The sequence below is a fragment of the Archocentrus centrarchus genome, chromosome 3 (assembly GCF_007364275.1).
Source record: "Archocentrus centrarchus isolate MPI-CPG fArcCen1 chromosome 3, fArcCen1, whole genome shotgun sequence".
Classification (NCBI taxonomy): domain Eukaryota; kingdom Metazoa; phylum Chordata; class Actinopteri; order Cichliformes; family Cichlidae; genus Archocentrus; species Archocentrus centrarchus.
In genome coordinates this window covers 11,471,329-11,498,528 of record NC_044348.1, presented here as the reverse complement: position 1 = coordinate 11,498,528, position 27,200 = coordinate 11,471,329, and the positions used below count along the sequence as shown (strand labels likewise).

Below are 27,200 nucleotides of genomic sequence, written 5' to 3'. Positions count from 1 at the left end.
CACTGCTTTTCAGATCTTGGCTCATGTAATGATGCACATGCTCAATAGCAGTTCAATAGCAGGACAACCCCCACTAGGGTTTAAATATCTGGGATTCTCAACCTTTTGGTTTTAGAACTGAAGAAGCCTCCTGGATGAGAGGCAAAACATTTCCAAAAAACTTCATTAGTCCAGTCGCCTTTTTTTGTTTCAAGCTCTTGAGCGCTTCAGTAAGTTAATACAATGTGGCTCTGTAAACTCCAGCCTATTCGGAGAAAAGTTACTTATTACATCACCAAACATCTGACAGCTTATTTGGTGGAGATGTAGAAAGCTGATGATGCTCTCGGGTCACTCCCACCGGGGGAGGACGGACCCGCTGCCCTGAGATACTGCCAGCTCTGCTGGGAGGGGCGGCAGAGCACCGGTCCTACTCGGCGAAAGGGTCGAACACGTTAGCTTACTAACAAAGTTTTCTTTTCAAGGTGTTGTTTTAAGAAAATATGCTGGGCGTGGCTGGAATGCCGGGCAGGTAAGATATTTTGATGGCTTATCGCAAACATAAACTTCTGTTGGAGGTTAATAAACGGTTCGCTAGCTTTAGAAGCTAACGTTAGCCTGCCAGCGTAGGCATCCATCGCCGCTGCGCTACAGTAGATGGATACTTTTCAAAGCACCAGCTCAAGTATAATTATTGCTACATCGCGCATTTTGGTCCAGGGTAAACAGTTTAAACACTGCTTCACAGTATGTACATAACACTGCAGATACTTACCCGGCGTTAGTTTTCTATGCTGCATGGTCGCTAATGGTAGGGCTAGCATGCTAAGTTAGTTGTTTTAGTCCAGTTCCTTTTTCTTTTTAAAGAACTCACATAATGCCAGTTATTACCATCCACCCACTCACAGCACTTTAATGGCATTTATAAAATAAATGAATGTAGCAAAATTGCACTGGATTGATGTTAGAAAGATGTAAATTCTGACACTGTGTGATACTGTAAATTGTGAGATAATTTAGTTATATTAGTCACTTATTATTAATTATTTTTTATGTAGAGTGTGGGTGCGTGGTTGGGAGGTTGCAGCCAGAGCCAGACCGGTTCCTCCTCTCTTCTGTTACCAAATTAGGTGATGACTTCGCACTGAGTAATAGTGTTAGTGAGTTCACATATTATTTCCATTCTCCATGGTGACAGCTGCTGGAGGAAGCTCAGCAGATGATATAGGAGTTATGCGAGAAATGATAAACACTGGTCCAAACTTGCACTACAGTTATTAGTCAGCCTTGCACGTCAGGGGGGGCCTTGGAGAACTAATGTATGCGTTATTGTTTCATGCAACAGCATTGCTAATGCCCTGGCCGCTGCAGCCTGCGAGCGATGCAAGAGCGGCTTTGCTCCGACTGAGAAGATAGTCAACAGTAATGGAGAGCTTTACCATGAGCAGTGCTTTGTATGTGCCCAGTGTTTCCAGCAGTTTCCGGAGGGACTCTTCTATGAGGTAGATAGCCACCATGCAAAGCTGAGTGTGTGTGTGTGTGTGTGTGTGTGTGTGTGTGTGTGTGTGTGTGTGTGTGTGTGTGTGTATAGCTCGTATGCATGCGTGGTGTTATTTTCCCCCTTATTTGTTTTTATGTAACATTTTTTTTTTTTGTTTGTCCACAGTTTGAGGGAAGAAAATACTGTGAACATGACTTCCAGATGCTCTTTGCTCCCTGTTGCCACCAGTGTGGTAAGTGTTACATGGCTTCAAGTTGTTATTTTATTAAACTTTTCCTCTGTGCTGACAGCTGGAATAAATCATGGAAAAAAGAATTACATTTGCAGTCAAGTGTCACAGCAGGAGGGGCGGTTTGTTTTGGAGTAACCAGCAGGAGAGCATCATATCACTGTTAACCTTGTTCACACACAGCAATCAATGAGCCAACCTACCATAGTTAATACACAAGTGGATTAATGTTGGCTGGACAGCTGAATGTCAAATATTATTGCATTTTTATTTCTTGATAGTTGTAGGGTTTCCACCAGTGTATAACAAGCCTGTTGGCTCGCTAGGCCTAAGTTGACCACCTGCCCCCTCAGGGTATGTGAGAATAGCTTCAGCTGTTAAGGTAGCTGAAGTGTGTTGCTGGAATGCTGTCCCCATCAAAAGAAAAAAAAACAAAACAGTTCTGCCTTTTCAGCTGGTACCCTTCCATTTAAGTCCACTGATCAAGTTAGGTTAAATTGTTAAACTCTATGTAAACGATACCCTCCTGCTGGAGCATAGATATGCACGTTACTTTATTTTCATGCTGGAAATGGGAAGTACAGCCCCCAGTGTCTTGCTGTGTCTCTTAAGCTTGCTGTCCAGTGTGGAAAACCTACTATTGTTTCAAACCAGCTGTGTCTGTGTGGTTGATAAAGCATTCATTGATTGCTGTCACAGATGTGCTCATGCTGTACCTTTTTTTTTGCACATAAAGACACCTCTCAATCCTTTTCCCCTCAGATTTTATGTGCCAGACCTTTCACAAGCTTATCTGTGATTTGTAGTGTCTCCTATAGCGTTCACCATGCCTTGGTTTCTGTGTTGCTCCTTGTTTAAATCAGATCCCAGTGTTTCCACACTGGCCTTTAGGGCTATTTATACTTTTATTTAGAGCTTCCCACTTGCATTTAGGTCATCCAAGACACCTTTTAGTGCATCTTGGATGTATCCCATAAGCTTAACTGAAGAACTGCTCATCTTTGTCCAGGGAAACACAGCCTGCTTTAATTTAATTATGCAGAAAATTAAAATGCATTTAACAGTAGTCTGATTTTAAGTGTCACTAAGAGAACAATATAGAAAATATTGCAGTACATTGTTGTAGAACTGGATAATAGAGTGCTCCTGTACACCATCCACACTATCCAAAAACAATATCATGTTAAATAGCATCTAGAGTACAAATACTCAAGAAGTCAAACTTAGATTTGATTGAGGCTGATCTCTCATTTATGGTTTCTCTCAGGGGAGTTCATCATCGGTCGTGTCATCAAGGCCATGAACTATAGTTGGCACCCTGACTGCTTCTGCTGTGACATTTGCCAGGCTGTACTTGCAGATGTGGGGTTTGTCAAGAATGCTGGCAGGTAAGCGTCCCATCTGATTACAGTCATAAGACAGTGACAACCTGTAAAGCAGGTGGTTACACACATCAAGCTGCTGACTCGATCACTTTTGTGTCCTAACAAATTATGGAGTGTTGAGTAGCTATCATGGAGGGTGTCAAAGCATTTTTGAGGCTGCAGTAATCACTCTTTACACCCCTGCCCCGTTTACCGCAGGCACCTGTGCCGGCCGTGCCATAACCGTGAGAAAGCCAGAGGCTTGGGCAAGTACGTCTGCCAGAAGTGCCATGCCATCATTGAAGAGCAGCCACTGATCTTCCAGAATGACCCCTACCACCCAGACCACTTCAACTGCAACAACTGTGGGTCAGTCTTCTGACTGTGCACCACTGTTTAGTCCAGAAAACCACCCACACACGTCCGAGTACACTCAAGGTCCTCATCAGTGTGTTCAGCACTCATTGTGCATTTCACTGTTTCTCTTTCCACAGGAGGGAGCTGACAGCAGATGCCAGGGAACTGAAAGGAGAGCTCTACTGTTTGCCCTGCCACGACAAGATGGGTGTACCCATCTGTGGTGCCTGCAGGAGACCTATCGAGGGGCGTGTCGTCAATGCCATGGGCAAGCAGTGGCATGTGGAGGTTCGTGAACAAAAATGAGCCTGTTTATCAGCACACTATATACCAAATTACATTCATCGTCACAATAAATCTGTTGTAACATGGCCCTCATTAATCCAGGAGTGTGCTCCTTTGAAGAAAAGCCAAAACTAGGAGTTTACTTTATGAATCTAATCTAATCTAATCTTGATCCTGATTTGCTATTTATTTAAAAAGAATTGGTTATTTTTTTTCCTTTCTTTCAGAGTAGGAGCTTTACAAAAGAGGCCATTAAACACAAACTAATGACAAAACCATCTTCCTAACTGCTTAGAGCTGTGGGATGAAACAAATATCATATTAAAGTAATTCAGGCAAAACTTATGAGTATTACTAAGTGCGTCTATAAAACTAACATCACAAACTGGACTACAGGAAAGTCACAAAGACTTAATGATAGGTTCATGATGGTGTCTGATGTCATGCTGACCATTTTCTTTTTGTTGATAATACACTGCTTAGCAACATTAAGTTCGCTGACAGCTGAAGTGAATAATCATGTCCTTACAATGCATTGTTGGAAAACTTGGCAAGGTTTTCCAAGACAGCAGCATTCCTTGATGCCAGCAGGATACTGTCCCATGCTGTACCAAAGTGCATCCAAACCGCTCGGATCCCAGTCCAGTCGGGCATATGTGCCAGAACAGATCCGATCCAGATGTCAGGTGGCCATGACCCGCTCAGTCAGAGCTGTTTTTAAGGCGTTTTCTCTGTGTTCTCTGTTCAGTGTATGTGCAACAGACTTTCCTCAAAAGCATAATAAAAATCTATAATGAATCTTGCATTTAGTTACTCTTACTTATGCATAGGAAAATTAAGTTAATTAAATATCCAATTTGGCACCAAAATGCTGTAAGTGAGGTAATTTGAGAGATGTGAGCACTTTTAAAAAGCTTATTTCTCCTGAGGCAGAGCGCAGCAGATCAAATTGTGTGTTTATCTGTATGGAGACTGCTGAGCTTTGTACTGTTCAAAAAGCTATCAAGGGCGTATAGCACTCAATTTAATGCTAAAGATGGTAATTAGCTGAAATTAATTTAGATTCTAACCACTTCAGGAGTTCAGCTGGCAAGCGCCATTAAAAGTAGAACCATTTTATAAACACTTGGTGCACATCAGCGGCGGTTTCTCCAAGGCGGTGAGAGATCAACATGGCTAAAAAAAAAACCAAAACAAAAACAAGAAAAAGCACCATAAGATTTCTCCTGTGGTCAGCTCCACTGTGTTAAAAATATATATGGTAGTAAATATATTTACACACTGCTCATATATTATTCATGTTTCTGACTATTAGAGAAGTCGGCATGCTCTGTGTGTGTGTTTGTGTGTGTGTGTGTGTGTTTAAGAGGTCTCCTTTACCCTCAGCGGCGTTTGCTCTTGTTTACAGCATTTTGTGTGCGCCAAGTGTGAGAAACCGTTCCTCGGTCATCGCCATTATGAGCGAAAAGGGCTGGCCTACTGTGAGACTCATTATAACCAGGTAAGAAAAAAAAAAAACAAACCCTCTTTGCAATTAAAATATTGGCTTTGGAGAACACGACACTCAGGTGTTAAAAAAAGACAGCGCCACTAACTTCTTACTCCAGCACCACATAAAAGAATTTGTGTTTGTCGGATAAACACCTCATCTCCTCGTTTCTCTGTTATCAAGCTCTTCGGCGATGTGTGTTATCACTGCAACCGTGTGATTGAAGGCGATGGTGAGTATCAGTGTGATAAAGCTCGTAATCAGTGCAGTGTCTTTTTCTCTTGTTTTTGTTGTTTCAAGTGTTTCTTGAAGATACAGGAGATTTGTGTTCATAATTTGGCCCCCTTTTTTTTTCTAATTTTTTATTTTAACCCCTCCAGTTGTGTCTGCTCTCAACAAGGCCTGGTGTGTCAGCTGTTTCTCGTGCTCCACCTGCAACACCAAACTCACTCTTAAGTAAGTTGAACGGCTCATTTACAGCCAGCTGATTGTTGCCATCCTCTGTTTTCTGTAACGCCTCTGCATCGAGTCTTAACACTTGTCTGTGCGTGTTCACTTCTCCGACAACTCTCCCCTATTTGGCTCTTTTTCCTTCTCTTCCAATTTCTTCTCTTACATGCTTCACTTGCTGCATCTGTGGCAACTCAGAGATAAGTTTGTTGAAATTGACCTGAGGCCAGTGTGCAAGCACTGCTATGACCGCATGCCCGAGGAGCTGAAACGCCGCCTGGCCCGACGTGAGCGCGATGCCAAAGACCGCAAGAAAAAATCCGCTGTCTGTCTGTAGAGTTATTATTCTTTACAACTCACCACTCCATCGGTTGGTTGGTGCTTATATCTTTCTCCTTCTTTATCTGTGCTGTGCTCCTTGTTTACTCCGCGACAGTCCGGCGTGTCATTATTTCTCATTTATTTTCCAAAGTCAAGCCAGTTATTTTGTGTGAATGGTGTTTGTGCTAAAAGTCAAAAGCGCACAATTTTGGCTCAGTTGATGCTTTGGTAGGACTGCAGCATTCATTCTAAATTAAGTGCTGCTTATTTTCTCAATAACTGTAAAAAAAAGATGTGTGTGTGTGGGGGGGAGATATTTTGTTTTATCCGATCCACAGTGATTTTGTATTTATTTTTTAAAAATCTTTTCTCTTTCCAGGAACAAGTTTGTTGAGTTTGACATGAAGCCTGTTTGTAAAAAGTGCTATGAGAAGTTTCCTCTGGAGCTCAAGAAAAGGCTCAAGAAGCTGGCAGAGTCGTTGGGACGCAAGTGAGCTGCTTCAGGCCAAACAACTTGGAAGTATTTCTGGGATGTCTGTGGTGGTAAAATATCCAGGGGAACTACTGCTTAACGACACAAGAGCCTGGCATTTAACCGGTACATCAATGTTAAAAACTTAAATCTGGGATCCTTTAAAAAAAATAAATGTATACCACTGTGATCCTTTCATATATATGTACATTTTTTTAGCCTATTTTAAATATGCAATTGCTTTTCTTTTTTTTTTTTTTTTTTTTTTTTTAAATACATTCCTGGATTGTCCAGAATGGACGTTTTCTTGTAGGAAAGAAGCATTATGTTCAGTTTTTCATGCCTTTACCAGGAGCAAACTGTTAACTGCTGTGGAGAATCTATTAAGATTTGGTTTTGGTTACGCCTGTGCCTTGAATATATGAATCTTGTGATACAATGCAAAGAATGGATATAATGTTGCTCGCATTATACTTTCAACACAGCTATGCCTCTGTATATCTATTTTAAAGAGCTTTCATACCTCAGTGTGAGTAATTAGAAAGTGACCATCGTGTTCCTTAGAGTATTGTAACGGTGCCTCTTCTTTGTAAGCAGATAGACTTAAATGAGCCTTTATTATTACGAGCTTGAAGCGGTTTTCATCATTTTGTGTTAATGAAACTACATTTGGACAAACGGCTTTATAGTTTCTGGCGCCTCCTCTGCATCTGCCTGGCAGGATACTCAAAATTATTATTACGTGACTGAAACGGGGCCTGTGGGAGGAATTATAACAGTAGAGGGTGCTGCTACTAGAAAATCCGAGCCTTATCTTTTAAAGTGTTGTCAGCATGCTCTGTGTGCTTTCATTGTGTCTGGTTTGTGCAAAGTTGTTCGTATGGTAAATGTTAATCTGATATTTTTAGACAAATTAACATTTTTCACCTTCCTGTGGAAAACTCTTCAAAGGAATTCAGATGAAATGAACCTTCACACATGAATATTTAACCTTCTTTGATGTTAAAATATCGCTGAGTCAGCAGATTGCTGGCACTAGTAAAGCTGTTTGGGATTATTAAGTGCCTCACAACAAATTGCATTGTTTGAATGATTGAATACTTTTTTCAAAATGATTTTATTTGTCAGCATTTACACAGTTTACTGCAGCACATGTTCAGTGTTTAGCTTCAGGATGAATGATCAATAAAGTCTTTCTGAACAGATCATCGTGGCTTTTAAATCACAAACACTCACCGGGCACTTTGTTAGGTACACCTGTTCAATCAGCCAATTGCATGGCAGCAACTCAGTGCATTAAGACATTTAGACATGGTCAAGACAACCTGCTGAAGACTGGTTTGAGCCCACAGAAGGCAACAGTAACTCTACTCATTGCAACCAACGTATGCAGAAGAGCACCTCTTAACACGTAGCATGGTGAATCTTGAAGCAGATTGAGTACAACAGCAGAAGAGCACACTGAGTGCCACTGCTGTCAGGAATGTAAAATTGAGGTGACAGTTCACATGGGTTCACCAAATCTGGACAACAGAAGATTGGAAAAATGTTTCCTGGTCTGAAGAGTCTTGATTTCTGCTGCAACATTCAGATGGTAGGGTCAGAATTTATTGTTAAAAAAAACATGAAAGCATGGATCCATCCTGCCTTGTATCAGTTCAGTTGGCACACTTGGGGCCCTTTAGTACCAACTGAGCATCATTTATAAAGGAGATTTGCATCATGGAAGGGCAGTCGACAAATCTGCAGCAATTGTGTGATGCTATCATGTCAGTATGGATACAAATCTGTATTTCTGAGGAATGTTTGCAGCACCTTGTTGAATTAATGTGGTTCTGAAGGCAAAATGGGGTCCAACCTGGTACTAATGAAGTGACTGGTGTATATATCTTCAACATACCATACTGTCTGTTCAGGCAATGTAAAGCTGAAGTCCATCTATTTCTTCGACCAAACCTCTGAGTTAACATCTGCTGATGTTGACTTTTGAACTTAAGTTTAGTCCTATTTTTAGATTTGCCACCTGACACTGAAGCAGATGCCACAAAAATGGTATCTAATCTAGGTAGCCCTCCACCTATCATTGCTGGGGGATGTCTTCCTTGAGTTGACATTACGACTGTAATTATTCATCACAGTTATATTAAATTAAGTAGTTACATTTTTAGTTAATGTCTGACAAGAAATTTACAAGAGTTCATGTTTCACAGACTGCTCATGCTCAATTATTATTTAACTGATGCATTCCTGATTACGATATAAAACATGCATGAATTGTCACAGTGTGATTGCTTTAGACTGAAATGAACTCTTTCATGAATGTTAACTCAGACATTACTTAAAATTTATAAGTTCTAAACAAGTTAGGTTCATAAATTCAGACCAATGAAGTTGGTCACTAAAGCTGAACAGTACCAATTGTGTGATGCTACAGTTGCTCCTCGGCAGGACCAGAATTACTGTGATGGTGTGTGATGAGCTTGCAATCTTGTTGCCTTTGACATCATTACTTTGAAGACTGGGAGATTTCAAAGCAGTCTGTGACCACTTGCAGTGGGGAAAAAAGTTTCTTGCTGTTTTATTGCTGTCTTGATGCACCAAAGTCACTTTGAGGACAGCAACAATCAGTCTGCTACCAGTTTGTGATTGAATGCGATCAAGTTGACAATTACATGCAATCTGCTTATGATGAACGGGTGAAAACTGTAGTTCTGTTGCATGTCATAGGAGTTGTCGTCAGTGCCGAGACTGATGGCACTGCATTGGCAATCTTTGCCAGTCTGTCTGGGAGTGATTGCAGTCAATCTGAGTCAGACTGTGATTGTTTGGAGACAGGTCACCTGTCACCAGGTGACCCGTGTAACTGCCTTGTAATCAATTGTGGTCCACAGGTTGCACCGTCAACCTTTGGCTAAAGCTAATTGTAATCAGTCACTGAATTCAATGCAATCACCCGGCAACCACCAAGTTTTCCTAGTTGCTAGGAGGTTGCCGTCCTATTTTTACTCTGTTGTGACTGAGCTACAAGTCAGTGACTGGTTTCCATCAGCTACACTGTCCCAAACAAAATGAATTATATGTATTCACAAATAAAGTTAGATAGAGTGACAAACCACAGCTATCCACTTCAGTTAGGCCTCTCATTACAAATAAGGTATGACTGAACTGAAAGCAATTTATTATGATTAAAGATTAATGGCTCAGACTGGCACTGAGCAGGAGGCAAAAGTGCAGGAAGCGAAGAGTTAAACATCCCTGGAGAGCACTGCGGAGAACAGGTCGAACACATTTGAGGAGAGAGCAAATGAGATCTCGTAGAGAACTGAAGAGGAGTTTAGAAGTCACTGTGCTGAGTGACACGGGCATTAAGTGAGATTGAGATGTTAAACACAGTGGTACTGTTCAGCTTACTGTTATGGAAACGCCACAAATAGCCTGCTCGAGAAGAGGTCTGTGGGGGCCAGTTAACTGGTTTACAGATGATTTGCTGACAAACTGCAGTAAATAATCTAAACTCTAAACAAAGCAGAGTTCATCAGTAAAATCAGAAGCAATCAGATAAGCTAATGGGCTAATGGGAAGTTTGTCATCTTCTGTCTGTCCAGAATCTATACCAAGCCCGTGTCTGGGTGCAGAAAATGAGGAGCTGGAGCCAGGAGGTCATTAAACTGGCTTAGCATGTAGACCAGGAGCAATTAAGGCAAAACAGCTAGACTAAACCTCTCGAACGGACTAATAAACATGCTGCATCTTGCTTGTTTAATCTATGCAAAAATCAGGAATTTGAAAAAGTAAATTTGCAGTTCTATTAGGTATTACTCCTACAGCAACCTTTATGGTATAACATGTTAATTACCTGCTAGGTAGAAAAGTGATAATCTGCATTTTTAATTAATTCATTATTATAAACTGTATATTATGAATTATATTCTATATTCTCATTATTGTAAAGATAAATGAGAGACAGCATGAAGCCATATTACATGTTAGCCAGATTGGGATTAGACAAATAATGATGAGAAATGTGTGGGAGGAATTCTGGAAGCCGGTACTTGGAATGCGAAGATGCTGTTGGCTTATTTTTGTACTGTGGTCGCAGATGTGATGGCAAACCCAAGAAGTGCAGTCTGAACGTTGCCCATTCACCAAAGGTCATTTGCAGGAGGTTTTTGAGGTCGTCCGCATCGCCGAACACCAGAGCCGGCCCGCTGAGGTCGTTGCTTTTCACAACGTCGATGTACTTGCTGGGGTACGCCAGCCTCTCCAGCTAGAAAAAAAAAAAAAGGAGAAAATGTGAAACTGTAAACACATATGAATAATATCATCCATCCTGGAATAACTTAATTGATTTAACATCACACTGCTTGTTTTCTGCAAAAGCCCTTCAGTGTAATTAGCCTGCATTTTAGCATTTCTGTCTATGTTAAATGTTTACAGTCAGCCTAAGCAGGAAGGCTCGGAAAATGCAATTAAATACTCATTACAGTTGGTAATTTCATCGCATCGATGTCACTGCTGTTCAGTCTCTCTACATCATATCTGTGCCTTATAAAGTTATTTCTAATGAAAATACTGCCTGCTGCAGTCAGGATTTCCAGAGTATTTATCACTCGGGTTAAAGTGGTAAAAGCAAGCGTTCATTAGAAATGCTTCGACAAAACGGGACATGTTTATTTGCTTTTTTTTTTTTTTTTTTTTGGCAGCATCTGAGTAATGGAATAATAAAGTGAGCTGTTAGCAGAAGAGCTGCAGGCAACGGGCAACACAACTCTAATTTCTCAGGTAAAACTCCTTTTACCCCAGCATGGCGTTGCAGCATGTGAAAAACTGTGGTTTATGGCTTTAATAAAAGAAAAAAAATTATTATCCAACCACAAGTCTGACTGCACTATATAGGCACCAGAAAACCGTCCCAGTCCCAGGGCATCAAATACTGCCATTTTGGAAAAGTTGCTGGCATCTCATAGATTTGCACAAGATGTCCTTTGGCGTGGGGAGTTGGGTCTGTCACTCTAAACTTATCACAGATGGATGCTGGGATGCTGGTAATCTAACAGAATGGCTGCATTTGATGACAAAAGGTTGGACCAATTGTCTAAACATAGTTGTGCTGTTCCGTATTACTGAGAAACCAGCTGCTCGGGATGTCACGAGAGGTCAGCCAGGACTGAAATCTTACACAGTATACCTTTAAGGAAGTTCTTACCTCTTTACATACATCCTCGGTGTCCATATTGATGATAGTTGTGATTGGCAGTGGAGCTAGGTTCCTCATCCAACCAGAATCTTTCAGCCTGGATGTCCCTCTGATCTGAGCCAGCTCCTTCCTGATTGAATGATCCAGGTTCACCATCACCCCTTCAAATGTCTTCAAGTCTTTAATCTTGAATTGAAAATCTACTTTGAGAAACTTTTCAAACAACTCAGCATCTCCGTCCTGCTCCAGGATGTCCTCAATCTGTGCTCTCATCACATACAGCTCTGCTCGGGACTCACTGAAGACGTCCCATAAGGTCTTTGAATCATAATCGCTGGTCCAAGCCTTACCATCAATATCTGCCCTTTGCTCTGCATCTTCCACACACTGGATGATCCAGCTGAGTCGGCAGGGCCAGTGATTGGCTAGGATCACCCATGCTGCAATGTATTCTGGTTGAGGAAGCTCCAGTTTTAAGGCCTTCATGATTATCACAGTTACTCGAATAGAGCTGATCACCCTTCTCATCGACATGGCATCATCTAACATGTACTTGCTTAGATTTCTTTCACTGCAGCTTAGGGTGTGCCTGATTAAGCTTTTAACGTCATCTTCTTTTACATCCAGCACTACTGTGTTGTTACCAATCAGGGGAATTGACTCCTTTATTTTAGATGTAACCTCCTCTAAAGAATCATCTGAAGAATATGTAACTTTGCCTTCATCCATGAGAGACTCTTCAGGGATTTCTGAATGGCTACTAAGACTGTAAAATAAATTACGCTTTGAATCATTGCACAGTGGCGGGACTGTGAAGGCCAGAGTCACTATGCGGTTCAACAATGCATATGCTCTGTCCTCTTTGCTGAAGCATCCATCTGCAAAGTTCACTTTCTCTACAAGGACTTCTGGATTTACAGCCAGAATGGAAATAAATGGGCTCTCCTCATCTGAAAGCAAAATGTTCATGGCATCTAGGACTGCAACAACTTTCTTAGGCGAGCAGCGGTCCAGATGGATGATATTCAGCACAATTCGAATTCTTCGCCTCTCAAACACCTCCATAAACTGGATGAAGCGAGACAAGAACCACATTTCCAGCCTGACCTCGTTCATGAAGCCCAGCTGGCTGCTGATCCGCTCATTGTCCATCCCTCTCTTAATATTCAGTTCTTGGCTGAAGATAAGGTTCTTCCCCATCAAAATGATAAACCTTAGTGCACCTGCTGCAGGGACCCCTAATACAGCAATCACTAGGCCTTCCAGCACACCCACCCGGCCACTGCTGTCATTCAGGCCCTCGTCTGGTTTTGTTTCAGATTTGGGAAAGTCAAACTTTAACAGCAATACCAGAATGATAATTGGCACCACAAGAAGGACTACGAAAAGAACCCACTGTGGACAGCAGCAAATCTTCTTGCAACTCCAGTGGTTTGGATCATCCTGCACAATCTGATTTTTTAAAAAATGAAAACAAAGCAAAACAGAGGTTATACACCAATCAAGCATAACATTATGTCCACTGACCGGTGAAATGAATAACACTGATTATCTCTTCATCATGGTGCCTGTTAGTGGGTTGGTTATGTTAGGGAGCAAGTGAACATTTTGTCCTCAAAGTTGATGTGTTAGCAGGAAAAATGTTAAAGCATATGGATTTTAGCGAGTTTGACAAGGGCCAAATTGTGATGGTTAGACAGCTGGGTCAGAGCATCTCTAAAACTGCAGCTCTGGTGGGGTGTTCCCAGTCTGGCCCGTGTGGTCTGATCCAACAGACGAGCTACTGGAGCTTAAATTGCCGAAAATCTTAATTCTGGTTCTGATAGAAAGGTGTCAGAAGACACAGTGCATCACAGTTTGTTGTGTATGGGGCTGCATAGCTGCAGACCAAGTGCCAACAACGGGCACGTGAGCACCAGAACTGGACCACAGAGCAATGGAAGAAGGTGGCCTGGTCTGATGAATCACATTTTCTTTTGCATCATGTGGATCTGCTGGGAAACCTTGGGTTCTGCCATCCATGTGGATGTTACTTTGACATGTAACACCTACCTAAACATTGTTGCAGACCGTGTACACCCTTTCATGGAAGGGTGTACACGGTCAGGTATTCCTGGCCTCGTTCAACAGGATAATAAGCTTTGCCACAAAGCAAAAATGGTTCACAAATGGTTTGAGGAGCACAACAATGAGTGAGGTGTGACTTGGCCTCCAAATTCCCTAGATCTCAATCCAACTGAGAATTTGTGGGATGTGCTGAACAAACAAGGACAAACATGAGTGTTGACGTTCCATAGTTTGTCCACCAGAGGGCACTTTGCAACTTGGCAAAATAGCACAAACTAAAAACAGCTGATCCGATCAGAGTCAGGCATAGTATAATCAAGAATATGAATAGCTACATACAAAAAATGTTGATGAAATCTGTTTATGTTTTGAGTGTTTGAAAGAAATAAATACCAGCTGATTTACTGGAATATCAGATTTTTAAATCACCAGATACTGGTATTGTCTTAATCATCCTATATCAATCAGACTAATTGTTAGCAGGACCAGGTTTGCAGGTTGATGTTAGCATTTAGTGAAAATGCACAAGTAACTAAGAATGTAGATTCACACTGAGACAAACCTTGATCTTGACTTCCTCTTTTTCATCATGTTGGGCCACACGGTAGAGTGCAAGTTGTAATTGTCCAAAGTTCATCTTCATGGCCTGAATCAGCCGTATAGCTATCCCGGCCCAAAGCAGGTCGCTACCTGCAAAATGCCAAGCACTAAAATACACATAAATAAATCTGACGTTTTGTTCCTGCTGGTTCTCTTTAGTCCAGACGGGGTTGTAGAGGAGCAGTCGGCCAATGAGCGCTAAGAAGCCTGTAAGTGAAGGCTTAACTGAACGAGGTCGGGATCTTGGTGCATGTTTCTGCTCAATCCTCAAAGACTCCTCATTCATGTGCACTGTGGATACACAAACATTTAGAATATTGACTCTGGCATTTGGTGGTTGAGGTATATGTAAGAATAATATAAATTCAAGGCATAAATATTGTTAGTTACCATACAGCTGTAGTCAGAAGTTGACATCCACTCATGATGGGCATGAATGACATGGGAATGTGGGGGCTTTTAATGATTTCTTTGAACTGTTCTTTTTCCAGGGTGGAATGATTGTACAGCATAGATCTGTAATGACTTTAAAAAGCAAGAACTGGGTGCACAAGTTTGAATTTATTTTAGATTTTCTCCAGTCCATACAGGGTCAAATATATACATACACTCACTTAAATATTTTAATAAATGGTGCTGACAGTTCTGCAATGTCTGGGAAAGTTGAAGGAACACTGTAGATTTACACAAGTTGGAAAAGTCTCTTGGAGCCATTTCTAAACAACTGCAGATTCCAAGATCATCAGTTCAAATAATTGTACACAAGTTATTCAGATGTATTATAGGGTCTTTACCGTACAGTATAAAGTCCATCGAGGTGACTGTTTGTTGTGATTTGGCACTATATAAATAAAATGAATTGAATTGAATGTGTCACCACTTTGCTAAAGCCTGGAAATAATTATAGTGGGTGATTTTTAACATCCATGTAGATGCTGAGAATGACAGCCTCAATTTAATCTATTGTTAGATTCAATTGGCTTCTCTCAAAATGTAAAGGAGCCCACCCACCACTTTAATCATACTCTGGATCTTGTCCTAACATATGCCATAGAAACTGAAGACTTAACAGTATTCCCTGAAAGCCCCCTCCTGTCTGAATTTTCTTAGTAACATTTACATTTACTTTAATAGATTACACAGCAGTGGGGAATAAGTTTTATTACAGTAGAAGTCTTTCTGAAAGTGCTGTAACTAAGTTTAAGGATATAATTCCTTCATTGTTATGCTCTTCAGTGCCATGTGCCAAAACAGTGCAGAGCAGCTACCTAAACTCTGCTCCCAGTGAGGTCGATTATCTTGTCAATAGTTTTACATCCTCACTGCGTATAACTTTGGATACTGTGGCTCCTCTGAAAAGGAAAGCTTCAAATCAGAAGTGCCTGACTCCTTGGTATAATTCACAAACGCACAGCTTAAAGCAGATAACCCGTAAGCTGGAGAGGGAATGGCGTCTCACTAAATTAGAAGATGCTCATTTAGCCTGGAAAAAGAGTTTGTTGCTCTATAAAAAAGCCCTCCGTAAAGCTAGGACATCTTACTATTCATCATTAATTGAAGAAAATAAGAACAACCCCAGGTTTCTTTTCAGCACTGTAGCCAGGCTGACAAAGAGTCAGAGCTCTGTAGAGCCGAGTATTCCTTTCACGTTAACTAGTAGTGACTTCATGGATTTCTTTACAAATAAAATTTTAGACATTAGAGAAAAAATTATTCATAACCATCTCAAAGATTTATCTTCATGTTCGGCTGCTTTCAGCAAGACTCTTTCGCTCCACACTGTAAACCCGGATAAGTTGAATCGACTTAACCCCTTAACTGGCAGCAAAAAAATCACCTGACAAAAATTAACGCCTTCTGGTTATTATTGGCTCTGAAAAATCCATTTCATAGCCTATTAACTGGCCGAATGAAGTGCATTTTATATGGCAGGCTAGACCCTCCCATTTTGATTGACACCTCATTCGGCCAATCATGTTAAGAAATGGGTTTGCTAGAGCCAGTGATACTCAGAGGGCGTCACGTAGCGTTGTCAGGTGATTTGGTGCAGCCAGTTACATGATTGGCCGAATGAGGTGTCAATAAAAACGGGAAGGTCTAGCCTGCCATATAAAAGGGACTACAAACGGCCCGTCAGAGGGCCCTGGCCAGTTAAGGGGCTACAAAAACCAAGGTAACTCGTTGCCTTAAATTTTTTAAGTAATGAAACAGTTCATTTAACTCAGCCTGTTAAGTAAGCACTACTCCATTTCCAGTTGAACTAAATTGTATGTTCTAATTGGCCAAACTTATCTTTTATAGTTCATGAAAAAATAAAATGTCTTTTGATCAATCAATTCCTCTATCCTTTTCATGGTTGTGTGGGGGTGGTGGGGGCTGGAGCCTATCCCAGCTGACAAGGCAGTAAGATGCAGGGTACAACCAGTACAGGTCACCAGCCTGTTGCAGGGCTGACACAGACAACCATTCACACTTGTGGGCAATTTAGAGAGACCAATTAACATAACCCCAGTAACTGCATGTCTTCAGATTGTGGGAGGAAACCCACACAGACACAGGGAGAACATACAAACTCCACACAGCAAGAGTCCCAGGCTAAGGTGGAATTGAACCCAGTCTATCAAGATAGCTATTACTGGGCACCATGCCACCATGCTGCCCAGTAACACACATATTTTTTACAGTGTTGAACTGTGTCTGTTTAAATTTGGTAAAAAAACATGATAAAACTCAGCCCTGCTGAATGCTGGTACATTAACATTTACAAATAACATTTGTCCATGGAACAATAAAAAAACTATACGAGAGAGCGTTGTGAACAAAAACACCAAATGTCTACTATTCCAAACAGTGAGAGGCCTGGGCCAAGCCGGAATTGAACCCAGACCTTCTAGATGGCATTATACCTGTGAGGTAGCAGTGCTAACCATCATGCCACCATGCAGCTGCACATTAATCCAGTCTATTAAAACTGGTATAAACTAGATTTTTAGCAGGTGCAAAACTTGATGATATTAAGTTGTTTGAACTCAAACACATAATTACAATAAGATAGACCATCAAAAAGTACAGTCTACTCACATTCTAGGTAATTTTAAGTAATATGAACTCAATATTTTAAAGTGGAATCAAAATCTGGGTTTACAGTGCAGTTGATCTTTCAGAGTTAACTTCAATAGTTACTTCCTCCAAACCAGCAACATGTTTATTAGATCCCATTCCTACTAGACTGTTCAAAGAAGTCTTTCCAATTATTGATGCTTCAATCTTAAAAATGATCAATCTGTCTTTATTAGTTGGCTATGTACCACAGGCAATTGACCCAGCTGTCTTAGCTAATTACAGGCCAAACTCCAACCTTCCTTTTCTCTCAAAGATTCTTGAAAGAGTAGTTGTAAAACAGCTAACTGATCATCTGCAGAGGAACGGTTTATTTGAAGAGTTTCAGTCAGGTTTCAGAATTCATCACAGTACAGAAACAGCATTAGTGAAGGTTACAGATGATCTTCTTAGAGCCTCTGACAGTGGACTCATCTCTGTTCTTGTCCTGTTGGGCCTCAGTGCAGATTTTGATGCTGTTGACTATAACATTTTATTACAGAGATTAGAGCATACTATAGGTATTAAAGGTTCTGCACTGCAGTAGTTTGAATCATATTTATCAAATTGACCAGGATTTGTCCTTCAATGCACATATTAAACAAATATGTAGGACCGCTTTTTTGCATTTGCGCAGTATTTCTAAAATTAGAAACATCCTTTCTCAGAGTGATGCTGAAAAGCTAATTCATGCATTTATTACTTCTAGGCTGGACTATTGTAATTCGTTATTATCAGGCTGTCCTAAAAGCTCCCTGAAAAGCCTTCAGCTGATCCAAAATACTGGAGCTAGAGTACTGACAGGGACTAGAAAGAGAGAGCATATTTCTCCCATATTGGCTTCTTTTCATTGGCTCCCTGTTAAATCTAGAATAGAATTTAAAATCCTTCTCCTCACATACAAGGTCTTGAATAATCAGGCACCATCTTATCTTAAAGACCTCATAGTACCATATTACCCAAATAGAGCACTTCGCTCCCAGTCTGCTGGCTTACTTGTGGTTCCTAGGATACTTAAGAGTAGAATGGGAGGCAGAGCCTTCAGCTTTCAGGCCCCTCTTTTGTGGAACCAGCTTCCAGCTTGGATTCGGGAGACAGACACCCTCTCTATTTTTAAGATTAGGCTTAAAACTTTCCTTTTTGATCAAGCTTATAGTTAGTGCTGGATCAGGTGACCCTGAACCATCCCTTAGTTATGCTGCTATAGGCCTAGGCTGCTGGGGGGGTTCCCATAATTTTTGTATACTTCAGAGGCTGTGATGTGACTGCAGGAGACCTGAGTGTATCACTAGCAGAGGAACTTAACTGTTTCTTTGCTCGCTTTGAGATGCCTCAGGACCACCCATCTGCTCCAGTCCTGCCCCCCCCACGAGGCTGCACCCCACTCACTGTCCAGGAGCATGAGGTACGGCGCGTGCTCCTGGCAGTGAACCCCAGGAAGGCTGCCGGACCAGACGGAGTACCTGGCAAGGTGATCAGAGCGTGTGCCCACCAGCTCACCCTGATTCTCACCAGGATTTTCAACCTCTCCCTGGCCCAAGCAGTCATCCCCCCCTGCCTAAAAACAGCCACAATCATCCCCGTGCCCAAAAGGTCATCTGTCACCAGCCTAAATGATTACCGCCCTGTGGCCCTCACACCGGTAATCATTAAGTGCTTTGAGAGGCTGGTTCTCCAGCACATCAAAGACCATCTGCCCCCCACTTTCGACACCCATCAGTTTGCATATCGTGCAAACAGATCCACAGAGGACGCCATCGCTGTAGCTCTCCACTCTGTGTTGAGCCACTTGGAGCAGCAGCAGAGCTACGCTCGCATGCTCTTTGTGGATTACAGCTCAGCGTTCAACACAATCATCCCGGACATTCTCACCACCAAACTGCACACCCTGGGCCTCCCCCCTCTCACATGTTCCTGGATCAAGGACTTCTTAACCAACCGGCCCCAGACTGTGAGACTTGGCCCCCATCTCTCCTCCACCCGCACACTGAGCACTGGCTCCCCACAGGGCTGTGTGCTGAGCCCCCTCCTGTACTGCCTCTACACCCATGACTGCAGTTCGGCCCACAATAACAACCTCATCGTCAAATCTGCTGACGACACCACAGTGGTCGGACTCATCTCAAAGGGAGATGAGGCAGCTTACAGAGAGGAGGTCCTGAAGTTGACAGCCTGGTGTTCAGAGAACAACCTGGTACTGAACACCATGAAAACCAAAGAGATCATCATCGACTTCAGGAAGCACAGGACTGACCCAGCTCCCCTCTACATCAACGGCGAGTGTGTGGAGAGGGTCCACACCTTCAGGTTTTTTGGTGTCCTCATCTCTGCTGATCTCTCTTGGTCAGATAACATCACAGCTGTTATCAAGAAGGCTCAGCAGCGACTTCACTTCCTGAGGGTCCTCAGGAAGAACAACTTGGACTCAAACCTGCTGCTGACCTTCTACCGCTCATCCATTGAGAGCCTGCTGACGTATTGTATCACAGTATGGTACGGCAGCTGCACTGAGGCAGACAGGGTCAGGCTTCAGAGGGTAGTCAAGACAGCACAAAGAATCGTTGGCTGCCCTCTCCCCTCCCTGATGGACATCTACACCTCCCGCTGCATCAGCAGAGCCAGGAACATCATCAAGGACAGCTCACACCCTGGCTTTGACCTGTTTGACCTGCTGCCCTCTGGCAGGTGCTACAGGTGCATCAAAGCCAGAACAAACAGACTCAGGAACAGTTTCTTCGCCAGAGCAATCACCACCCTGAACTCATACACTCACCCACTGTAACTGTGCAACACCCACATCTCTGTGCAATATTATATCATTCATACTGAACAATATCTAACATTCCTATATTGTGTAATATCCAGTATTCATTCACTAGTGCAATATTCATTCACCAAGTGCAATATTCATCATCTTCATTATTATATGTATACACACATTTACTTTCTTACAATGTACAGATGCACCAATGTAGGTATGTATGTATATATTTTTATACATTCTATTTTTTGTATATTTTACACATTGTTTATTTTCTGTATATCTCTTGATCATATTGATTATACTAGATTATAATATTTTTGTAATATTTTTATTTTCATTTAGAGAGTTTGATTTTCTGTTACATGGCACTGAACAGGAGTGGCCCTCCAATCTCATTGTACATCCTGTATAATGACAATAAAGGCATTCTATTCTATTCTATTCTATTCTATTCTATTCTATTCTATGATGCACTGTTTCTTTTCATTCACCTTATTTACTTTGTTTATACTCCACTCTGCATTTAATCATTAATTGTTATTAATCTCTGGCTCTCTTCCACAGCATGTCTTTTTTTTCTCTCCCCTCAGCCCAACCGGTCAGGGCAGATGACCGCCCCTCCCTGAGCCTGGTTCTGCTGGAGGTTTCTTCCTGTTAAAAGGGAGTTTTTCCTTCCCACTGTCGCCAAGTGCTTGCTCATAGGGGGTCGTTTTGACTGTTGGGTTTTCTCTGTATTATTGTAGGGTCTTTACCCGCAATACAAAATGCCTTGAGGTGACTATTTGTTGTGATTTGGCGCTATATAAATAAAATTGAATTGAATTGGAAGAAGACCCAAACTGTCACCCTGTCTGTTAGGATCTTCAGGAGCAACCCAGGAACCACCAAAGCTCAAGCCTGCCATAAACTGCTGGAACACCAGCATCACTGTCCACAGTGAAGTGAATTATTTTCAAATGCTTTTTGGAGAAGAGTTTTATGGTCAGACAAGAGGTCCTTCAAACCTAAGAACACTGAACCAGCTGTCAAACATGGTGGTGGTAGCATCATACTCTGAGGCTGTTTTGCTGCCAGTGGCACTGGTCCATTGCACAAAGTGGATGGAATAATGAAGGAGGAGGACTACCTCCAAATTCTTCAACTTCACCTCAAATCACCAGCAAGACACTTGAAACTTGGACACAGTCGGATGTTCCAACGGGACAATGATCCAAAACACACATCAGAACGTTTTTTGAAGGACAAAGCAGGCCAACATTAAGCTTCTGGAATGGCCTTATCAAAAGCCACATATTAAAAGTGAGAGTATGTATATATATATTGGAGCCCGTATGTATACTTTTGACCCTGTGTGGATTAGAGAAAATCCAAAATAAATTAAAACTTCTGCACCTAGGTGTTGTTTTTTAAAGTCATTAAAGATGTATGCTGTGCAATCACTGCACCCTGGAAAAAGACCAGTTCAAAGAAATCATTAAAAGCCCCAAATTACCATGACATTCATGCCCATGATGAGTATATGTGAACTTCTGACCACAACTGTAGATGTAAAAAAACCAAAAACATGTGCGGTATGTAATAACATACTGCACATGTTTTTACACAATAATCCATTATATACAGAGTTAGTGAACAGCAGTGTGTATCATCTGTCTGCAACGTTCTGAAGCTTCATTAGTTTGTGGATATCTTATGTGAGTGTGAAACATCATCTAACACATATAACAAGTTTTTAAAAATCCTTCTCTAAACCTACTTCATGAAGTCTAGTCAATGTCATTTGTTTACATGTTAAAAAACCTGCATACATAAACTACATTTTCACAGTGTGACTTTGTACTCATCTGTGGAATTGTGTGATGTCATTTTCTTTTACTTACCTGCAAATTTCTCAAAAATGCATTTTCTGCCTGCGTCTTTTTCATCATCATTCATGATTTACAAATATTCTTGATTTAATCTGTATTTTGATGCTGTGAGTAAGTAAGTTGTTATATTGTTACACACCACAGTGTTACTGTGACAGCTCCAGTTCCCACCTCCACACGCTGGGTCAGACAAACCTACCTTTCATCTGTTTGAGGATCATGTTGATTCGATCTTCACATGACGAGTAGAGTCCTACAGTTGCCGGTGATGAAATTTTTGTAAGAGTCTTGGACAGTGCGTATGCATATATGTCATCTAAAAATTAAAAAGAAAAAACATCATGGTTTATTTTACAGCCACTCTCTGACAGAGATCCAACACGGGTATGGCAGGAAATAAACCATATTACCAACCAGCACCTGAGGTGTGAACTCAGGTCAATAAACCCAAGGAAAGCAACTGGTCCAGGTGGAATACCTGTAAGGTACTGGTAGCGTGCGCATACGCTGATATCCTCATCAGATTATTCAATCATTTGATCCCCATCAGTTTGCCTAGAAGGCAAACCGCTCCACTGAGGGCGCCATCACCCTCACCCTCCAACCTGGGACCTATGCCAGACTGCTGTTCATAGACTTTAGTTCAGCCTTCAATACGATCATCCTGGTCGTTCTCATGGACCTGCATCTCCCCACCTCCACCTGCGCAAGGATAAAGAACTTCCTCACTGATAGACCACAGTCAGTGAGACTGGGCTCTCACCTATCATCCACCCTCACACTGAGCACTGGTTCTCCCCAAGGCTGTGTGCTGAGCCCCCTCCTATACACCCTTTGCACACATGACTGTACACCATCCCATCCATAAAATTCCATCCTTAAGTTTGCGGATGATGCCACCTTGGTTGGGCTCATTACAGGAAGGATGAGGATGCCTACAGAGATGAGGTGAAACATCTGTCCACATGGTGCGTAGCCACCAACCTACTACTGAACACTTCAAAAATCCAAGGAGATCACTGTAGACTTCCGACAGACCAGAGTGGACCACACCCCTCTCTACATCAACGGGGATGTAGCGGAGACAGTGACCTCCTTCAGATTCCTGGGAGTCCACATATCAGAGGAGCTGACCTGGTCTGTCAACACCAATGAAGTGATGGCGAAGGCCAAGCAGAGATTACACTTCCTGAGGGTCCTCGGGAAGAAATAATCATTTGCCAGAAGGCAATTAACCACTGAACTGGACATTCACTCTGTCAATTTCTCCATCATGTGAAATATGCAGTACTTATGGTTTTACTCTCTGCAATAGTTACCAAACTGCTGCTAACAACACTGCTACAACACTCATTCACATCCATACTCATATTCCCTCATATTATTGTGCTATTTTCCTCAGCTATGTAAATAAAATTAATTAGTTGTGTAAATATGACTTAAACATATGTGTACAAAGTGTTTTATAATGTCTTATTTATGTTTTAATTATCTTATTTTATTCTGCTTTTATATACTTTATACTATATCCCGCACAACGGGAGAAGCACCTGTAATTTAATTATATGTGACATTTAATGACAATAAACTATTCTATTCTATTCTATTTAAACTCTTATCCAGAGAGTCCTCACAAGTCCCAATAAGTCATCCAAAGCTGATAGACTATTTGAAATACTGCAAAACATCAGTGCACAATAATATTGAAACCAGACAAACAAGTTCTCCAGTCAGAACTGAGTTTAAGAAAATTGGAACTAAAAACTGAGCCCCTGAACAGGAGTGCACAGGCTCCTTTTGTAGACTACTGTATTGTACATTATTTACTGTCTAGTATATAATATACATTAACTTAAAGTCCTTTAAAATAGGAACATACCAGTCATGACAATTTAATTGATGAAGGCATGCACATGCAGTTAACTGTGGTACATTTGGAACTGTTATGGCAGAAAGTTTATTTTTACATAGCAATCTAATGTTCTCTGATGCCAAATTATCTTTAATTATTAATTTAGTAGCACACAAGTGTGGATAGGTGAGGAAAAGATGCTCAAGTAAGTTACAGGTAGGAAAAGGAATTACCTGCGAAGTCTCTGGCCTTGAGGTGAAAACACTAATGAGGACATGAACTGGCTGGTAAAACTATGTGCTCTCAGCGCAATGCAGCTAAATCAACTATTTGCAAATACTATGGACAGAATTAGCTATAAAAACACTGTAGAAACATTGAAAATATTTTTCATATCAAAAAAAGATTCAATGCCATTTATGTACTGAACATTAAACTGAGCACAAATACAAAACAACAACACCATCAACAACAACGCAAATAAAAGGAAAAAATAAATTAAATATCTAATTAAAACAGCCCAGAGGGCCTTTGTGTGATTTGGGCAGAGTGAAAGAACTAAGGATGGAGCCACTTAGCCTCTGGTAAATCACTGCATTAATAAACATGTATGCAGTGGGTGTCTCATTTGTAAAGTAAAACTGAAAGTTGGGGGTAGGGTGGGGGGTGGGTAGAGGTGGTGGTTGTGTTATTAATAAACAATAACTCACCTTTTGTTAGGTTCTTCATGGTGACTGTGTGCTGAGACTGGCAGCTTTCACAAAAAAATTAGCTCAGCCTGTGAAATATGAGAAACAACAGTGTGGTGATGAGGGTGCCTTCACATGACGATCACGATCACGATCACCGTGGCATCTTTTTGGTGACAAGTACGGTCAGGTCTTCAAATAGTATGAAAATAACACATCTTTCCCCGACTGTACCTCAAAATACCATCAGGGTGTATTTCCAAGGAAGCAATCAAGATGTAAGTGCAAACAGACCCCTCCTCCACCCCCCCCCACTCAGCAAGCATAGGCATGTCCTTTCTTCAGGTTAAAAATTAGTCAGTGTTTAGTTTCTGAAACCTGAAAACAGAGCTTAGAGATGGCGTGCTGGTTTATTTTCCTCTCAAACCACTTGAATTACAACTATAGATTTATCTCCAAATACACTAAAATCATGTTGCCTACTGAGCTTATTAAAATGGCTGCAATATCAAAAAACCGAATGCAAAATTTTCTGCTCAACCCCTTAAATTATGCAGAAGGTTTGCTCTTCAGTCACACCTTGATTGCTCCACTTCAAATCCACTTTGTTAGTGTACAGAACCGCACTGTAAGGAGAGTGTTGTCGCCTACATTTGTGGGCAGAGTTTTACATCCACTGTGTGGATCAGAGAAACAGCAAAATAAATTCAAACTTGTGCACCTAATTCTTGTTTTCTAAAGCCATTAAAGATGTATGCTGGACAGTCGTTCCACCCTGGAAAAAGAACAGCTCAAACCCTCCTCCCTAAATTATGATGACATTCATGCCCATGATGAGTGCACGTCAACTTCTGATTATATATATATGTATGAGATTGTGTTGATCGGCAGGCATTTAAAAGAACAGCCTTTGGGTAATGACACTAATGTGACGATATGCACCTGCACAAGACCTCAGGCTGTTCTCTTTGTCTCTATGTCTGCAGGAATGTCATCAGCTTACCTGTCAATAATTATCACTGCTATTACATAGTCCCTTTCCCTGCTAGCAACAGATGTTCAGCTTGTGCTCTTGCCTAAAAGATTCAGACTGACTCTGGAAAACAGAGTTACATACTGACTTTGTGTTATGTTAAAGTAATGTTTAACTTTCATGGAACAACCTTTGCTCAGAGTACAAAAAACAAACAAACAAAAAAACTACAGCCATAAAACTTCTGAAATGATACTTTAAGCTCCTAGAAAATAATGAATGAAGTTATTCCTGGATAGAAGTGTGGCACCAATCAAACAAGCTTACCTGATCTTTGTTTTTGGTGGTCTTGAAAAAAACAAAAGAGGACTACCAGCAGCAGCTAAGGTGTGGTGAACTGTATGCCACTAAGACCTCTGTGCTGTAAAACTTTACAACACTAATAGGAGGAAAGAAAGGAACCTGATCTGATAAGGATAGGCTGTCTCCATAGGCTAGGCACTTTCCAGGAAATGAGGTCACTTTCAAGATGAAATTATTTGTGAGAAATTAAGGTGTGCATTTCTTCCATTCGCGTTTTGCTTTGCACCTAACTTATGCCCCCAATCTTCTATCTATTCACAGAATGTGAGTGAAGGGGGTAGCTCCTGAAAGCATTACAAGGTAGAAAATATCCCTATTTTTGAAATTGCTCCTGGCATTAACTGTCCAACTTTTTCGGCCTGTGGAAAAATGGAAAAAAATGAGTGATTTTATGCTGGAGCCTTGGGTCTGCATGATTCATGAGATGAATTCCTAGTATAGAGTCCCTCAGGTTGAGAATGACTGAATCGCTCTGCCCAGCCCGAACTGACATGCAAAACAGTTGCGATGCCAAAACAGCAACACCAAAGCTTTTTGCCTGAAGTAGGATTTGTTATGACATAACTGGTTAGTCAAGCTTTGAAAAACAAGCTAGAAACTTAATTTCCCTTGGCATATTTCTTTCTTTTTTTTTTTTTGCATTTACTTCTTTGTACCATCTGGTGTCGCAGTACAAGTCCTTCAACAAACTACAGCAAACCCCCCCACCCCCGTGCAGTAAGTCACGGCAAGGCGGATGCTTTTAGAATGCATTTAAAGCACATAAAAAGACCTCTGAGTCTCTCTTTATGTTCAGTAACAGACAAATGACTATAGAAGTAGGCAAGTCTGGCTTGTTATTCATGGTAGCGGAGATGAAGATCAGAAAAGTCTGTTTTTACATTCTGTTGCTCATTATATGAAGATTAATGGGTACTTGGAGATTATAATATAATGTTAGGCATATATATATAAAAAGTTATGGTCCTCCTTTCATTGCTGCAAAAATGCATTCAATCTGTGTGGGCTGGGCAATATGACTAACTCTTTTTACTGTATATGCAAACATTAACACGACACAAATAGTGATCATATTGTATCAATATTATACATAGCTCCTATAGTCTATAGAAAGAATGGTGTTGCCACTATGCTGTCACCTTTTGTTTTGTGAACTCCTGCTTGAACCCTCAGTGAGACTGGATTGGAAAGTAATCAGCTTAGACTTGTTTGAATGGTTTGAATGGTGCTTCCACAGATTATATGGGTGCCTCACACACTGATGCCTGCTACTTAGTGCTA

At 41.2% G+C, this 27,200-nt stretch overlaps 2 protein-coding genes across 3 annotated transcripts; one reads left to right on the top strand and one right to left on the bottom strand.

The window, feature by feature from the left end:
* Positions 1-174: 174 nt before the first annotated feature.
* On the top strand, positions 175-7,655 carry LOC115778382 (LIM and senescent cell antigen-like-containing domain protein 1). 2 transcript variants are annotated; one of them, XM_030726484.1, is made up of 10 exons: positions 175-511; positions 1,325-1,481; positions 1,646-1,712; positions 2,977-3,097; positions 3,293-3,442; positions 3,568-3,718; positions 5,124-5,216; positions 5,388-5,436; positions 5,585-5,660; positions 5,853-6,282. In XM_030726484.1, exons 1-10 carry the CDS (start codon positions 483-485, stop codon positions 5,989-5,991), a joined length of 1,032 nt encoding a protein of 343 aa, XP_030582344.1. In that variant the 5' UTR covers positions 175-482; the 3' UTR covers positions 5,992-6,282. The 2 variants fall into 2 exon arrangements, with proteins under 2 accessions (XP_030582344.1, XP_030582343.1); XM_030726483.1 differs by lacking the exon at positions 5,853-6,282 and adding an exon at positions 6,355-7,655 and having other exon boundaries at positions 183-511.
* Positions 7,643-26,006, bottom strand: nkpd1 (NTPase, KAP family P-loop domain containing 1). The gene is made up of 6 exons (XM_030726481.1): positions 25,884-26,006; positions 24,605-24,672; positions 22,242-22,358; positions 14,274-14,602; positions 11,654-13,096; positions 7,643-10,714 (listed from the first exon to the last, which is right to left on the bottom strand). The coding sequence occupies exons 2-6, from the start codon at positions 24,621-24,623 to the stop codon at positions 10,427-10,429; spliced, it is 2,196 nt and encodes a 731-aa protein (XP_030582341.1). The 5' UTR covers positions 24,624-24,672; positions 25,884-26,006; the 3' UTR covers positions 7,643-10,426.
* Positions 26,007-27,200: the final 1,194 nt, after the last annotated feature.

Bases quoted from the DNA above. Each gene is read 5' to 3' on its own strand.
- nkpd1 (XM_030726481.1), bottom strand. The intron at 14,603-22,241 runs GTAGGTTTGTCT...GTGTATCCACAG, and splicing joins GATCCTCAAACAGATGAAAG to TGCACATGAATGAGGAGTCT. The intron at 10,715-11,653 runs GTAAGAACTTCC...TTTTTTTTCTAG, and splicing joins CCGAGGATGTATGTAAAGAG to CTGGAGAGGCTGGCGTACCC.
- LOC115778382 (XM_030726484.1), top strand. From the start codon at position 483: ATGCTGGGCGTGGCTGGAATGCCGGGCAG. The intron at 512-1,324 runs GTAAGATATTTT...TTCATGCAACAG, and splicing joins GTGGCTGGAATGCCGGGCAG to CATTGCTAATGCCCTGGCCG. The intron at 5,217-5,387 runs GTAAGAAAAAAA...TCTGTTATCAAG, and splicing joins GTGAGACTCATTATAACCAG to CTCTTCGGCGATGTGTGTTA.